The sequence below is a fragment of the Fusarium fujikuroi genome, chromosome FFUJ_chr06 (assembly GCF_900079805.1).
Source record: "Fusarium fujikuroi IMI 58289 draft genome, chromosome FFUJ_chr06".
In the NCBI taxonomy this organism is placed as follows: Eukaryota; Fungi; Ascomycota; class Sordariomycetes; order Hypocreales; family Nectriaceae; genus Fusarium; species Fusarium fujikuroi.
The window spans coordinates 1137650-1152783 of NC_036627.1; the positions used below are offsets into that span (position 1 = coordinate 1137650).

At 48.8% G+C, this 15134-nt stretch overlaps 3 protein-coding genes; 2 read left to right on the forward strand and 1 right to left on the reverse strand.

Moving 5' to 3' along the window:
• Positions 1–8240: 8240 nt before the first annotated feature.
• FFUJ_05693 (uncharacterized protein) lies at positions 8241–9817 on the forward strand (the record flags this gene model as incomplete). XM_023578933.1 has 3 exons in its annotated part: positions 8241–8380; positions 8431–8493; positions 8551–9817. 3 exons carry the CDS (start codon positions 8241–8243, stop codon positions 9815–9817), a joined length of 1470 nt encoding a protein of 489 aa, XP_023431858.1.
• An 835-nt stretch (positions 9818–10652) lies between these two features.
• Positions 10653–11739, forward strand: FFUJ_05694 (uncharacterized protein; the record flags this gene model as incomplete). XM_023578934.1 has 4 exons in its annotated part: positions 10653–11069; positions 11145–11200; positions 11267–11414; positions 11494–11739. 4 exons carry the CDS (start codon positions 10653–10655, stop codon positions 11737–11739), a joined length of 867 nt encoding a protein of 288 aa, XP_023431859.1.
• A 756-nt stretch (positions 11740–12495) lies between these two features.
• On the reverse strand, positions 12496–13259 carry FFUJ_05695 (probable translation initiation factor SUI1; the record flags this gene model as incomplete). XM_023578935.1 has 4 exons in its annotated part: positions 12496–12644; positions 12694–12786; positions 12940–13014; positions 13232–13259. The coding sequence occupies 4 exons, from the start codon at positions 13257–13259 to the stop codon at positions 12496–12498; spliced, it is 345 nt and encodes a 114-aa protein (XP_023431860.1).
• Positions 13260–15134: the final 1875 nt, after the last annotated feature.

Here is a 15134-nt window from a genome sequence, read left to right on the forward strand (position 1 = left end):
CAACACGATAATGCGAGCTTCAATTTTATGGAGGGATATTGTAAAGAAGAAGAAAAGTGTGTAGGAAGTGGTGGTGGAGGTGATGGCTTTGTTATTTTGATGAGGGAGGGGTAGCAGTTCATTTACCTCGTCGGCGAAGTGAGGTCCGATAAGTGACAACAGGATGATGGGAACTTGTTCAAGTTGATACAAGGATACTGTAAGGAAGAAAGTAGATGTTTCAGGAGAAGTATGGTTTTTGTAAGGAAGAAAAATGGGTGTTTCAAGGGGAAAATGGATGTTGTAAGGAGGAAGAAAAACTTGTAGCAAGAGGAAACGGGGGGTGGTTTGATAAGGGGGCAGCAATTCACTAACCTTTTCGGCGCGTTTTTTTTTCTCGTTCTTGCTTGACTTTGAGAGATGGGATCGATAGTATCACTAGATATATCAAAATCAGTATTGATTATAATTTGAAGTCTGTTTTGTTTTGTGTGTTGTGTTGAGATGAAATGAGGTGAAGCTCGTGATCTTCTAGCGAAAGACACAGGGGACCAAAGGAGCGGCAACAAGTGAAGGTGCAACAAGAGGTGCCAGAACGCGATAAGACGACTATTGCGATGAGGCAAGTTTCAAGTCGGTAGTTATCGTGATCTGAAGTCTGTTGATTGTGTGGTGTTGAGTTGAGAAGGTTCAGGTTGTGATCCCTCGTGAGAAGATGCGGAGGTTGAAGAGAGCGGCCACAAGTTAAGGGGCGCTAACGAGAGGAATAATGCAAGAAGCCGATAAATATGAGGAGACAGACTTCCGCTCAGTATTTATGGCGAGCTGAAGCCTGTTGATTGTTGTGTGCTGAGTTGAGAAGGGGAAGTTCGTGATCTCTTCGCGAGAAGACACAGAGAGCCACGCAAACGGTAACAAATCAAGGGGCAACAACCAGCGCTTGAGCTCAAGCTTGCGATGAAGGTGATCGGGTAGCTTTTAGCTCACTGTTATTTTTGATCTTGAGTTCGTTGTGTGCTGTGTGGTGGGATGAGAAGGGGAAGCTTGTGATCTTCTCGCGAGACGACACTCAGGGCCACGCGAATGGTGACGAGTGAAGGGGTAACAACAAGTGCCTGAAATCAAGCCTGCAACGAAGGTGACTAGGTAGCTATTGTATCCGTGTTATCGTGAAATGAAGCCTGTTGTGTGTTGTGTGGTGGGTTGAGAAGGAGAAGGAGAAGATCGTGAGCTTCTCGCGAGAGAACAAAGGAGACCACGCGAACGGCAACAACGAGCGCCGTACCGTAAGTTGACGATGACGATGATGAGGTAGCCTTCAGCTCGCTGTTATTGTGATTTGAAGTCTATTATGTGTTGTGTGGTGGGTTGAGAAGGGGAAGCTCGTGATCTTCTCGCGAGAAAACACAGGGAGCCACGCGAACGGCGGCAAGTCAAAGGGCAAACACAAGTGCCAGAACTCGAGGAGACGATGAAGATGATGAGAAAGAGCTTCTCAAGAAGAGGGAACTTGATATGGGTTGTGATATGCTGGCGTTGAGGAAAGAAAGGGACTCACCGTGTTTGTTGTTCGCGATGCTGGAGGAGAAGAGGGGGAGAAGTTGTGAGCTTGGGAACCGAGTGGAGATACAGTAGAGAGCAAGGCCACGGTGAGTACACCGGCGGTAGCGGTCACGACACGGTGAAACTTGGGATCCAGGGGTAGGGCAAATTCAGTTGTACAGCCTGTATTTCGACAGCTACAACAGATGGCTCTGGACGCACGAACGATGAAGATAAGGTGATGCAAACCATCGGAGAGTGATCTCTGGTGCCACGAATATATGTTTAAGCTTCATTGATGTGATTTAATGTGTTTGTGAAGCAGTTATGGCGGTGCAGCGACATCGCATAGTGCCGGATACCGACGCCGGCGGGAGCGGAGACTTCTCGCATAGGGGCCAGCATCAACTGTAACACGAGAACTATATCCCCAGAAGGATGTCTACGGGGCAGTAAACCACTGAGTTTTCCGTAGTCTGCATGTCATAGGCCTATTAGAATTCATGAGTACTGCAATGCCATAAGTATATCCATGTGCCAACTCTGCTGGAACAGTACCTGGGAAGAAACTGTGTTTCTAGCTAGCTTGCAATCTTATTGTCTTCTGTAATGCATATTGATGAATGAAAAAGCTACCGGTAAACTACTACATGTCGAAGAAAAGTAGTAACGCAAACGATAACCGGGTGCAAACAGCAAACACTCTTCGACAGTTCTTTGACCTACTGACATTTTGCTTCTGTGTTCCCGTCGAACCTTTGTGACGCTGTTTTTCTTGGCTATATTAAACAATTTTGCTGATTTCGTAAGATATCAAACTTGGACCCATACCAGCCATTTTCAGGTCGACAGCGCCGAGTGGTAACTCCACCACATTGCACCAACGCTGTATTTTCTACCGTTCCCATCAAGCATCTCAATCATGCTATATAATATTGAGGCTTCTGTACGACTTCATGCTGAGGATCACTCAAGTTGGTGGTGGACGACACCCCCCACCTGGCATGACGTTACAAGACATCACCATCGTAAGGATCACTCTACAGTCTTCTCACGTACCTAGAAACACTCTCACATTGCCTCTTTGGCTTCTTATAGGTATGGTACTTGCTGTTACTCTTCGAAAGAGAGACCAAGAGCTGATGTCGACATCATGCTCCTGAGACGCTACCGACCTCCGACCGAGAAGAAGCATCAACAGCTTGCACCTCCGAGTCAAGTTCAACACATCAGTCTTCTCCGGTCAGCTACAGACTCGAGATTCGGCGGACACTCAGCAAGACTAGTCTACAATCAAGCGCTCGTCGCTCCCTAGGGGCTGGGCGACAATCCGATAGAGAGGCGGCGAAGACCACCCTCGCAAGTCATCTGTACCCATCACCAGCGCTTCCTTGATCTACAGCAAGCTTTACTTCACTTGCGAACAAATTCAGGTGTCTCAGAGGTAACGTGAAGTTCATTGAGTTTGTTTGGTGTCAACACAAGTGCAGAGAGTGGCCATTGAGCTCTAGGCTGTGGTTGCTCTCAGTGAGGCGGTAATCGAGGCTTCGGTCCCTTCTCCGTATATTTGAGGATTTCCCACATCTTTTGACTGTCATGATCATTATACTAACGATGGCTCCTGTCAGGGCAAACTCCAATGGCCCCCTGGCCATACAGGACGCTTCAGTACAAAGCGACGACGACAGGCATCCCACAGCGCTCCCGGAACCCCCGTCACCCCAGAAGCGCTGGAAACGGCGCTTGAATTGTTTAGAGCCGCGGGCAGCAAAATCTCATGAGCATGACAGTCATCACACAGGGGCTCAGTTACTTTGAGATGAGGATGTAAGTTGGAAACCCCGAACTAGATCACCGCAGATACCTCTTACACAGAACGCCGGAAACAGTCACTGACAGTTACTCTTATGCTAGGTAGCCAACTGGAAAGTCTAGATGCAACCGAGTCCCCTAAACTTGAGCTGAGAAGAAAAGCTCGTAAGCAGAAGTTACCCCTGATCCCTGCCGACTTCGCCGCGCAGGCAGCTAGTACACCTTTCACCTCCCCTTCTGTCCCGTCAATGCCCCTTCACTCGCTCTTGAGCGCTTGAGAAGTGCCAAGTAACTAGATCACCGTCTTTATATCTTAGAGGCCTTTGTTGGCACGGTCTAGTCAGGTCGAACAACTTGCAGCTTGGCGGTTCGGATCCCGCAAAGACAGATATCAAGGCTGGGTCTTTTACGATGGAGAGAGCCAAAATTTCTTCTGCACTTAGAACACACGGAGTAAGTCGTTGTTCGCAGCGCGCTCAGCGGCGGCTGTGACTAAGACAAGGTGAAACCATGAGTTCTGACTGCACTCTCAGGGATTTAGGAGCTTCTCTATCCCCTTTCTAGATGAAGCGTTGAAAGCAATAGGCACTCCGTGTCTCTTCGGAGGACACCCAGACTTTACCGAAAGAACCTCTGGGGCTTAGGAAGGAAGCCTGAAGAGCGAATCATGTCTTTGTGTAACTGACAAGAACTTTAGGCTTCCACGCAACAAGACACAATGAAACTGGCGAGGACGGTGCAATAATAAACAGGTTCGTATTCTGCTTCAGATCTCTGGCAATGGCCTCGATCCACTCTTCAGCTTGATTCTCTCCTTTCAAGGTTGTGGAAAGATTTCCCTTAAGCACTTCAGATTACAATTCACTTATCATGAGACATTATTAACTATGCTCTCAGGGGTGGCATACTCTGGCCGTTCGTTTTCTGACAAACGAGTCCCATAGCCAGTACCGTTCCCACTTCGTCTACGAGTAACCCCGACACCGTTTATGCCGAGTCCCCAAAGAATCTTTCAGTTGGCCCTAGTGAGCTTCGTATAACAAGGCTCTCGGAAGGCATTCAGGACCTTTCCGTCCTTGAGAAAGTTGATGCCCATGAAAAGCGCTCAGAAAAGCCGTGTGTGGAAGAATCTCACATATCCATAAGCTACACTTCACCCTCAGGGGCTAACTCGTCTCGGTACTTGCTATCAGAGTCAATCAGTCAAAGGTTTCGACATACCCTGCTTAGCTATGGTTCCTCGTTTTTCTTTCCAATTTATTAAGAGCTAGTATGGTTCTTGGGGGCTCCGCCGTAAACCCCAGCTTACACACTCAGGCCTCCTTTCGCGTTGCCATTACATGATTTTTTTAGAGTCTACCAGGGTTTCCGCCCCGAGAGGCTTCAAATTCGAGACACTGTTATCAACTTGTTTACAGGAGCTAACGGTTGTTGTGCAGTTGAATCGTCTGAGCCGCCGACAGACTCTGGGAGTGCGCAACGAAGAACCAGAACTCGAAGCCGATCCAGAAGCCACATCCGATCGAATGGCTTAAGCAACTTTACCATCATTGTGTTATTCACAAGAGTCACTTGGACATCGAGACTGAGCTACGAATCTTGCAAAGGAACATAGGCGAAATGCCGGTAACGTCTAACGCCTGCAGTACTGGTTAGCCATTGCCATCCTACAAGACTCCCAACAATACTACAATCGAGCCAAGTGTACGTGAAGCTTGACAGAATACCTCGGTGTCAAGTAGCAATATGTTGAGAGTTATAACAGGAGAAGCTTACTGATGACAAGGTGCGTTGTCTAGCCCTGATTTAGTGGCGTTTCCTAACACTTATCTTATCCAGTTTCAAAGCCTCAACGAACTCAAGCTCCGAACTCATCCTTTAACCAACTCCAACTCATATGAATCTAGCATGGCTCTTCAAGACCCATGTTACAGTTCCCAAAGCCCACTCGTCTCCTTTGGGGCACTGGGGTAGGAGTCAAACATGATTCTTCCTCGGTATGAAGTTCACAGGATGCCCCTGTCGACATATTGGAATACAGAGTCTATAGAGTATGGCTCATTTAGGAGCAAGCGAGAATAATTTACTTTAGCCTCCGACTGCCGCTAATCTCACAGACGACATGGTGCCTCTATCGTTTCCCAGAGCTTGAGTGTAAGATAAAGTCATACATTAAGTGATCGGCATCTGATCATTGAGGTATCCTTCATTTCTTTGTTCAAAGGCTGTGACAGTAACAATTCGTACAAAAACTCATCATTTAATCAAGGGACAGGTTTACCAAAAGTTGACAACAGAATTGTCATTAACGAACCACAATCTTGGAAGAAAAGAAGCTGCTAAAGTGTGTGCATGTCCAAGTCGCAGAGCGGTTCGATGGATATTATCTTTAGCCTTGCCCGCTGAAACAGGTCAGGAGACTCTGAAGATGGGTGAACCAAGGACTTTTGGCTTCCTTCAAGTTCACTGCTTTTAATTCTCATAAACTTTAGAAATATTCAGCCGTGCTGACTTTGAATGTACAGATGTTATTTCCCTTCTTCCGAGACCGCCACCGATACAAAGCCCGCGCAGTTTACCTCCAGCTCTCTACAAGACTCGACTAGAGTAGCCCTTCAAAGAATCCATGCGGCAGTCATGTCGAATATCCAGCCCCCGAGAATCGAATATCCGTGGTGTCTTATACTTTGGCCCCAACGACTTGCCCTGGCAGCTCACCATCTTCCCCGATCGCCCTACAAGAACACGGCAGAGTAGGCCAATTCCAGTCGAAACCGCCTGTCGGACTCATGAGATACCCATTGGTTCTGTGCATTGAAATTCGGTCTTGGGCACCCTGGTTGGCGCTGTCGTTGCTTCAAAAACTGAGCGTTCTCGATAAGGAATACAACCCACGCGGCCTGCGAACTCTCCTCCAAGTCACGGTGGTCAATCTTCATCTTAAGAACTCATAGTTGTGTTGCCGCCTATGTCAAGACTCCAGCGATGTTCTTGTTCTGCACGCTGTGATATTTCGCTGTCGCTGCAAGTTCAGGCGCATGGATGGTGCCAAAGACGATTCAGCTGATGAAAATCAGGTGAGTTTACTGATAATTAGTTTCCTTTGAACCTCGATTATCCAGGGTAAGCATCAGATCTCGACATGAGGCAATCATCAAACGGAGGGATATATATTCCACATGCACCTATCCGACAGTGTGTGAAGACAGCAGACTGCTTTGATGCGTTGCCTTTCTACTGTTATCAGGTAGCTCAGAGACCTGCATTGGACAAACCGTTCATGTAATGCTCGTCCTCATCAGTAATATTCAGAATGCAAAAAGACTTAAAACCCTTTGACCAGGGGTCAAAAAGAAAATGGCCAGTCAGAGAGACTACAAGGGTCCCCATAACCATCACAGGGTGGCCTGTCTATATATTCCTGGTCGAATCTCAAGACTTCTTTAACATCCGAGCATGCATTGAATTCAAGTTGGAGTGACAAAGGAGGATAAAGACTTATGATAGTTGTCATAAGTGATGAAGACAACTGATCAAAAGGCCTCCCAAATCTTATCACTTTTAGAATAGAGATCCTGGGCTTCTTGTTCATTGCTCCTTGAGGAGTCAAAGGCATTCTTCCGTGTAAGTCCGGGTCCGGCACGAACTCGGTGATTAACTACCTGAGGATATCGCGCTTGGTAATGGTTATAAAACAACGAGTGTCGATTCATCATCAGTTTCCACTTTATGGAATTTGATGACAAAAGAGAGGTCAATGCCACCAGATACGAAGCAAGGGAGATGCCATGGACTGGATGGACCTAGAAACTTGGAAGAGGTCACAAGAACAGAAGTAATGCATGTACGGAACTCGTCGTCACTTCCAACTTTTGAGCTGTCCTGTCCTGTCCCTTGTGGCGATGGCAATGCACGAGGTCATGAATGAGCTGCATGCTCTTTATGGTGCGTGGGTCAAGGGACCAGGGTAACAGTGATGATAGCATCGATATCGGTGATGTGATATTAGACTAGACGATTGAGCCGAGGCATGGGAAAGGGCCTCTTGAGATGGTTTGAAGCTAAGAGATTGACAGCTGCCTAGAAGTTTCTGGCGCTTAACCCGCGGCAATGGTAAAGATGAGACTGAGACCAAGGGGAGACTTCAGACGTGGACTTTGTTGAATGGAAACAGTGACACAATCGAATGGATAGAAGCCTTCGATTGCAGGGAGGGGGCCTGAATCTGATGGAGGGGTGCCCCAGCGTGCCCGCTGTGGGGAAGATCCAATGGAAGAAGCCGCCCTGCCCTGGAGCCCAGAACCCAGATGCCAGAACAGTCAGTCGGCATCCAATCAAAGTTGCCCGACGCTAATCGCGGATACTTACCCGGGCTTGTCTTTCCAATTCTTTAGGTTCGTTGCTGCAGGGCGCGGATCATGGGAGTGCTTGCCCGGACTTCAGATACAGGGGCGCTTGGTCCTTGGGCCGCGCTTTCCATTCATTAATTCACGTTCTGCGACAGCCAAGCAGGTTCGTGCGTACGACCTTACATGCAACTTCCCTACTCGGGCTGGAAATGAAAGGGAAGGCAAGAGGAAAAAATCAAATTAGGTACCTATCTTACCTTGAGGCTTCTCGGCCATTAGGGAGGCTCAGCCTCATTCGCGATCCGTCCCGTATCTGTCTTGCTTCTTCTTCTTCTTCTTCTCCCCTTGTTTGTCTCACTCAAAATTCATCTGTGACGCATTCACTCGTAACATCCTTCATTCTTCATCCGCCACTGGCCCTTCAATTTCCTTTCACAAGAGCACACTCGTACATCGTTACTCTGCGGCAACATTCAGTTCAACCTGTCACATAGATAGGTGCTTCGTCAATTCCGGCGGGACAAACAAAAGAGAAATCGGCGAAATCACAGTAACCCAATGGACAAGTCTCAAAGTCCACCAGTCACACTTGCACCAGATCCAGACGTCAAATCCAGGGACCAGCCAATGGATCACATCTTCAAGGCCGTAACGTGGTCTGAGGAAGAAGATGAACGGCAGCAGAACGAAAGATGCTCGTAAGTTCTTGCTCTGACTCCTTCTCGAACTTGTCTGACATCAAGCTCAGATCCCTCGAGGCGCAGGGGCAAGACAAGGTCACCCGTTGGATGAGAGACGGACTACAGTACGGGTAACCCCATCTTTCTTGCGTCTCTGTTCGTCTTGGACATTCTCTGATGATCCCCAGGGTTCTCTATTGCGATCTTCTGCCAGACATCTCCAGCGTAGTACGCCCAGTCGACAAGTCCGGCAGTTACATGGACATGCTGCCATGGTGGAACCCGGATTATGAGTCTAGTACAACTCTAACAACTACCGAGAGGGCCACCCCGATTCCTCAGGTCAAGACCCTGTTGTCTCCTGATGAGCAACATACCGACGACATCAAACGCGAGAGGGCGTTCCATGACCTTCTGACCAAGGCTGGGGGACGTCCCTGGTATTCCAGTGAGCTCATCGACCAAGTCGCCCAGAACCCAGAACACCACGCCGAGCTTCTTGAGTACTGGAAACAGGACACTACCGGATTGGGGAAGCAAGAATGGATGGTGTTTGAACGCCAGCTGGAAAGGTGGAACCAGTTTTGCCGTTATCAGCTGAGAGTGAGACGAAACCGGGATACATTTGACGAATACCTGGCGCGATGTATCAAGTGCCTCTCTAAGCAGTCTCTCACCACGCCACTTCATATGAAACCAGATCCAGCAGACCAGGATCCATTATCACAGTGGCTTGAGTACCTATGCTTTGAGGTGTCAGAGCGCAAAAAATACTCGTGGTACAAGCGCTACAACCAGCAGTATGAAAGCGCCTGGCAGACACTCGTGGACTCCAAGTTGTTGGGATTGCATGAAGACCGAGATCAGATTGAAGCAGCAGGATACACACCAGCATCAGATGGTGAAAGGACCAAACTCAGACAAGCCGTGGAGGTGGCCAGCTCAAACGTCTTATTAGCGGAACGGGATCTGTTGAACCCAAGTGTAAGGGGGCCAGTAGCACAACGGAAACTCTTCGAGACTCAAGCCAAGCTTGACTCTGCAATCGAAGCTTTTGATCATTTCCAACGTCGGGGAGATGCAATCAAGGTGTTTCTCCAGACTACCTCTGCCTATCGTGAGGCAAGGCGTGGAGCTTTGCGGCACCAAATCCTTTTACGGTGGATGCAGCAACAGGTCCCGTTGATAGAGAAGGATCTTGGTTTACCGCCTTCGACACGACATTTGATTGTGGATGCCGAGGTGCTTTTGGAGATGGATAGCGACGAGAGCGACGACCAGAAACTGAGTATTGACTCTTCTCGCATCGAGTTGTTGGACACACTTACCGGGCTGCAACGGAACGAAAGCAAAAAGCGTCTCGCGAGTATTTCGGCAGAAGCTAGTCAAACCAACAGCAATGTTCTCCCAAAGCGCTCCAAACATGTGGGCAAGGATGAAAACGAAGCGAGATAACAGTAGGAGATGATGGGTCACATTTATGTTTTTATGGGAATATTTTTTGCTTGCTAACGGTGTTGCCTATCTAGGGGAGGAAAAGAAACACGGGATCTTGACCCTAAAGATTTAGGTAATTGAGCCTTAATATAGGGGACTCTTTACTACCTAGGTTTATTTTATCATCCTCTTTTCGGGTCTTGAGTTTTCTTGCTCCCCGAGGCCTATCTATCATGGCTTTGAGGACTATCTAAGTTAGGAATCACTTGGATGTACGTGGCACGGTGGATCTGTAAGAGCAGGAAAACGGAGTCTGGTCAAGCTTATACGGATAAGAAGAAGCTACATTAACCTTGAGGGATATGTGAAGTTCATTGGCGGTTTATCAAGATAATCTTAAATATTTTCATGTATGCGTGCTCCCGGCTTTCTCATCTTATAGGAACAGCTTATGAATTCGATGGCCGTGGATGAAATTTAATACTCTCGATATCCATGCAGGCATGCTTTTGTCATGGTCAACCCTAACCCATGGGATGTGATCCAGCTTGTACGGTTCCACTAGCCACGTCGGAAAGGGTCCTGTGTTCCCACTTGCAATGGTTGGCGCATTTTAACCCCCACGACCCCTGTCGGTTCAATCTGAATTGTGCAGGCATTGGACTCTGGAGGTGGCAGCTTGTCCTCCTCCTTTGACGCCATCACCAACAGCTGCCTTACCAAGGCTGCCCCCCCCTTGCGCCGACCTGATTTCTCTCCCCCTCCTTACTTCCCTTGGGTTAGGCTTCCGTGATTTTGGTTCCCACACAATTGATCGCGAATTGCTTCAGATGGCCTGAACGATCGATGTGAGATGGCCAATCCTCCCCCCGTTCGTCGGGGCTCTTCTACAGGCCATCTACCTCTACCTCCACAACCGCTTGCGCCCGTGACCTCGACGTCTAGCAAACCTCCGCCGCCACCGCACACGGCCAAGACAGCTCCTCCCGAGATCGATAGCCCCGTGCATCCGTCTCTTCTCCAACCCCGTGTCGCCGTCGTCCTCAATGTTCCCAAGCCATGGCACCCGTGGCTTTTTGCCCTGCGGCTCTTCTCTATTCTACCGGCGTTGTGGTGGGGATTGCCTTCTGCGCTTCAACTACTGTTACGTGTCCTGCCAGGACCGGAGATTGTAGTTGTTGTGCCTTCAACGACGGGAGGATCTGTGGCTATGAGTGTCGAGGCAGATGCGCGGTACGCCCTGACTGAGACTGGGCTTGCAACTATATGGGTGCGTTGGGAGATTATTCCTCGAGGGGATCCAATGCCAAAAAGTGCTGTACTGATATTATATGCTGGACGTTAGTGTTTTGCTTCGGGATATTTATCATTCTTCTTCACGGACTGTCTGATGTCCAGATGGTAGGTTATTCCGTCGTCTCTGTTGTGACATCCTCGCTGTGCAACACCATATTAACTAGTTCACAGGCTCATCAATTATACCCCACAAGCGACTATGGTTCGCCTGCTCACAACCAACTTTTGTAACGCATATCTCACTGCGTTTGTGCTCTCTTTCACGGGTGGTTTCCAAGATCCTCGTCTCCTCCTCCCAGGCTGGGTTGGCATAGCCACTGTATGTCTTCCCCGCACACGCGACACACGGCACTCACCGCAACCAAGGTTTGCTACTCCAGCTAACAACTACGCCGCAGACTCTTACCATGATGTATCACGTCACTCACCAAAAGATCAACATTCGCAAGGAGACGTCCACCTCTATCAACGTCTTCTCCATAGCTTGTTCCATCACTATGGTGACTCTGCTGGTACACCTTCATCAGTCCACACCTGACTACCCCCAGATGCCAATCGTAGCTTCTGGTCGGCGCGCCTTCGATGAGGCTTCGCGCGTTATCACTCAGATCAGGGGAAGTATCGAGCAGCATGAAGATCTGTAGAGCTTCTCGGCTGTCTTTCCGGCGAACGAAATGCCTCTCTATTTGTGCCTGCACAAAGAAGCAGGCGAACCGATGTTGTTTTCCTTTACAAATGACTTTCAGCGACTTTTTGGTTTCTCTTCGAACTCTGATATCCCCGCCCACGCTAGGGCTGAACATGTCTGATTATTCTGCTGAGCTGTAAAACTCACGTATACAATTGTCGGTGAATCCCAAGCAGTGTGCAGTCTTGGAGCCTGGATTTTGGTTAGCACTACCCCAGCTGCTGTGCCTTACAAGTGGGACCTGACGTCAAACTACCACCACAACTAGCATTGAAACAATTTCACATCAATTTTTAGCAAAAAGATTCGGAATCGACTTTGTATTTGCCTGAGACTACTGCGGGGCTTGCCCTTGTAGACATATCTGACTAACGAGCGACTGACAAGCCATGTTGGAGTAACAAATGCTTTGCCCGTAGCCTCGTCCTTGGTGCACGTGAGCAAGATGGATGCCGAAAAGCTATCATCCACCTGCTGCAGAACGCGCAGCATAAGAATAAATACTCTTCCAAAAAAGCCACCAGGAGTAAAACTCGCCCTGAGTGGATGCCCGTCGTCCTAGAGTAATCGGAGCCGAGCCTCGGTGTGTCTGTTGCGAGAGCAAGAGTACACGTCCGGAAAAGGCACAAGCCGGAGAGGCCATGCGTCCCTGTCCCTCTACGTCAAGACGTCCGGGAACGGCGACTGACAGGACGACGGGGCATGCAGAGCTTTAGAAACCGTGGACCTTAATGGTCTTGGCATCTAGCTCGAGGCCTTCCTTCTTGTCGATGAGAAATTCCTGAACATCTTTGCGCTGATCACCCTGGAGCTGGATCACCTCTCCCATCTCGGAGTCGTTGACGATAGTGCCATTGCAGGCTGGGTCGCATTAGCTTCGTAATCAGTGGCGGCGGAATGTGGAGCTTACCAAACTTCTTCTTGATGACCTTAAGAATCTTCTTCTGGTCAAATTTCTTGGGGAGACCCTGAACAGTGGTCAAAGTCTTACGTCCATTACGCTCTGGGGCCATGTTAGCATTGTACGCGAAAATGATGCCACCTAGAGGCAGGTGTAGCACGGATTCAGTCACACAGGAATCTCACATGAGGTTCCGGTGTGACGTGATCCTTGATGCGCCCTTGGCTAGTGTGGCTGGAGTAGAAGGTGACTTACGCTGAATGCGTATATGGATGTAATTCTGCGTCTGCTTGGTTTCTCCGGTGTCCTCGTCGGCTTCGGCGAAGGGGTCTAGTGTCGCGATGGTCAGCTATGGTGTTCCTCAGAATCGATTTGTTGTGATGGGACACGGAGATGAGTGGAGATTCAACATGTGGCTTGTCGGGAACAAATGCAGGTACGAAAGTACGAGACGACAGGCCGATATCCGAAAGTCGAGACGACCCGCGCAGATGAATACCAAACTCGGAAAGGGAGGATTTCTTGAGGGTAGCAAAGAGAGACTCACCGTAGGTCTTGAGATTTTCGATGGACATAAACTCGGAGGTACTGGGGTTACCTTGGGAAATGGGTTTTGTAAAGGGGAAGAGGATGTTTTCAGCGACCGCTGGCAATATAGCGCCTCGCTGTGTAGATATCGAGTAGTGCGTGTAAGCGATGAGGATGTCTAGCGACGAGGTTTGCGAGGTTGCAAAGTCTTTGGAGTTTGCGGGTATTTGTGTTGGTGACGTTGTTAGGGAGAAGAAAGAGTCGGGAGAGTTTGGTAGAAGCGGGAGGGGCAAAGATGAGTAAGTGGGCTTTGGGCTTTGGTGGGAGGCAGGAGGCAGCACGGGGCGTGCTAGCTAATTGGGCTGTGTGTTAGCCTAAATTATCAGGCAGAAAGCCTTGCGAGATGAATTCGGTGAGCATCCACTGTCATCTATAATGGGGCTCTGAATCAGAGCCCGTCGCTAGGCGAAAACACTACCTAGGTAGAAGTTGAAAATCATTGAAGGGACGTACATAGCCCAGTCCGCCAAATAAAATAACTTCTCCAATTTACACAACTTAGGGAGATTACTTTTTTGTTTCTAGAGGAGTACCTATTTTCAGAAGTCAAGTCATTCTGTAGAAGTTGAAAATCGATGAGATGTTTTGATCATTGGTGCAAAAGCATTCGTTCTCCTTGCAAGGTCTTGAAAGGCTCACTCGAGCAGTGATATTGGCCAAGATCGACGGAGTAGCCTACCGCACATTTCAACCAATACACGGCAGCCCAGCCCAGCCCAGCCCAGCCACCGTTGGTCCTCACTTTATTTCGGGAAGCCCGTTGAAAGCGGAAGATGCCTTGCTCCTGAACCCGGCAAGACTCCTTACAATCGCTTTCAATCAAGTCGAGACCTGTCATTGAGTCAAGGCTCAACAGGTACCTTATGGTGTCCGCGTTTCGGCACATATCTCCAGAAGGTAGCATTTGTCGGGCATTTTGTTGGCTGCTGGATGCACTGCGCCTTCGTACGCACTGTGATATGACATCTGTGATCCATCATCCTGTGCAGTCCCTGTTCGACTGAAAAGTACGGTGTTGTGTTGTATTGCGTTGCGTTGAGGCCAGTGGTGGTCTAACCAAGTTGTTAGCTGTCACTATTGCTGCAAGTCACACGGCCTTCGCTTGTGACGCGCAGGACCTCATCCTGACATCCGAAAAGCTACCTAGGCATCTAGGTAGTATTGCAATACCTTGGGTTGGATTGATGTGATGAGTGACTCTTGTCAATGCAACATGTGATTGGAGGGAGGCAACTCAGATAAGAGTCAGCCTTTCAAAGCCAGACACCGCCACTTACCCTGAACTTCCTGATTCGTTCAGTCATTTCCTCAGTGACTTCTGCGCAAACACAGCCATAAATTCCGTTTGTGATGCAAACAGAGCGCAATAGTGCAGAGAAATGGACCAGATCAAGCAGGATTCTGAGTTTCCAAGCCGGAAAGGATCCATCGGAAAGGCACCTGCCAAAATCAGGCCAGGGGTGGTGAATGTTACAGATCTTAGGTATTATTAGCAGCGATGTTAGCGCGGAAGGCTCCTTCCGGGCCGTTCTATTATAGACAACCTAAAAGTATGTGGGAGCGAGGGAATAGCGAAACAGTAAGGTAGCTGCCAACTCGAGGGACTTTCGTAAACCAAGGTAACCACCAAGGCAGCCTCCCTACATCAGATCACCATAATGTGCTGTACAGACTGACATGGAATGCATTAACCCTTCCACCTTGTTTCATTTCTATTACCCTTGACCGTGGCATTGCTTCTCCCACGCAAGTTTGGGTTGAGCCCTAGTATCCCGCTTCCGCAGTCGGCAATCGGTGCCACTTTTGCCTCGTTTCTCCCAAGACCGAAAGCACCTATTTCTGATCCATACAGTAGACCATTT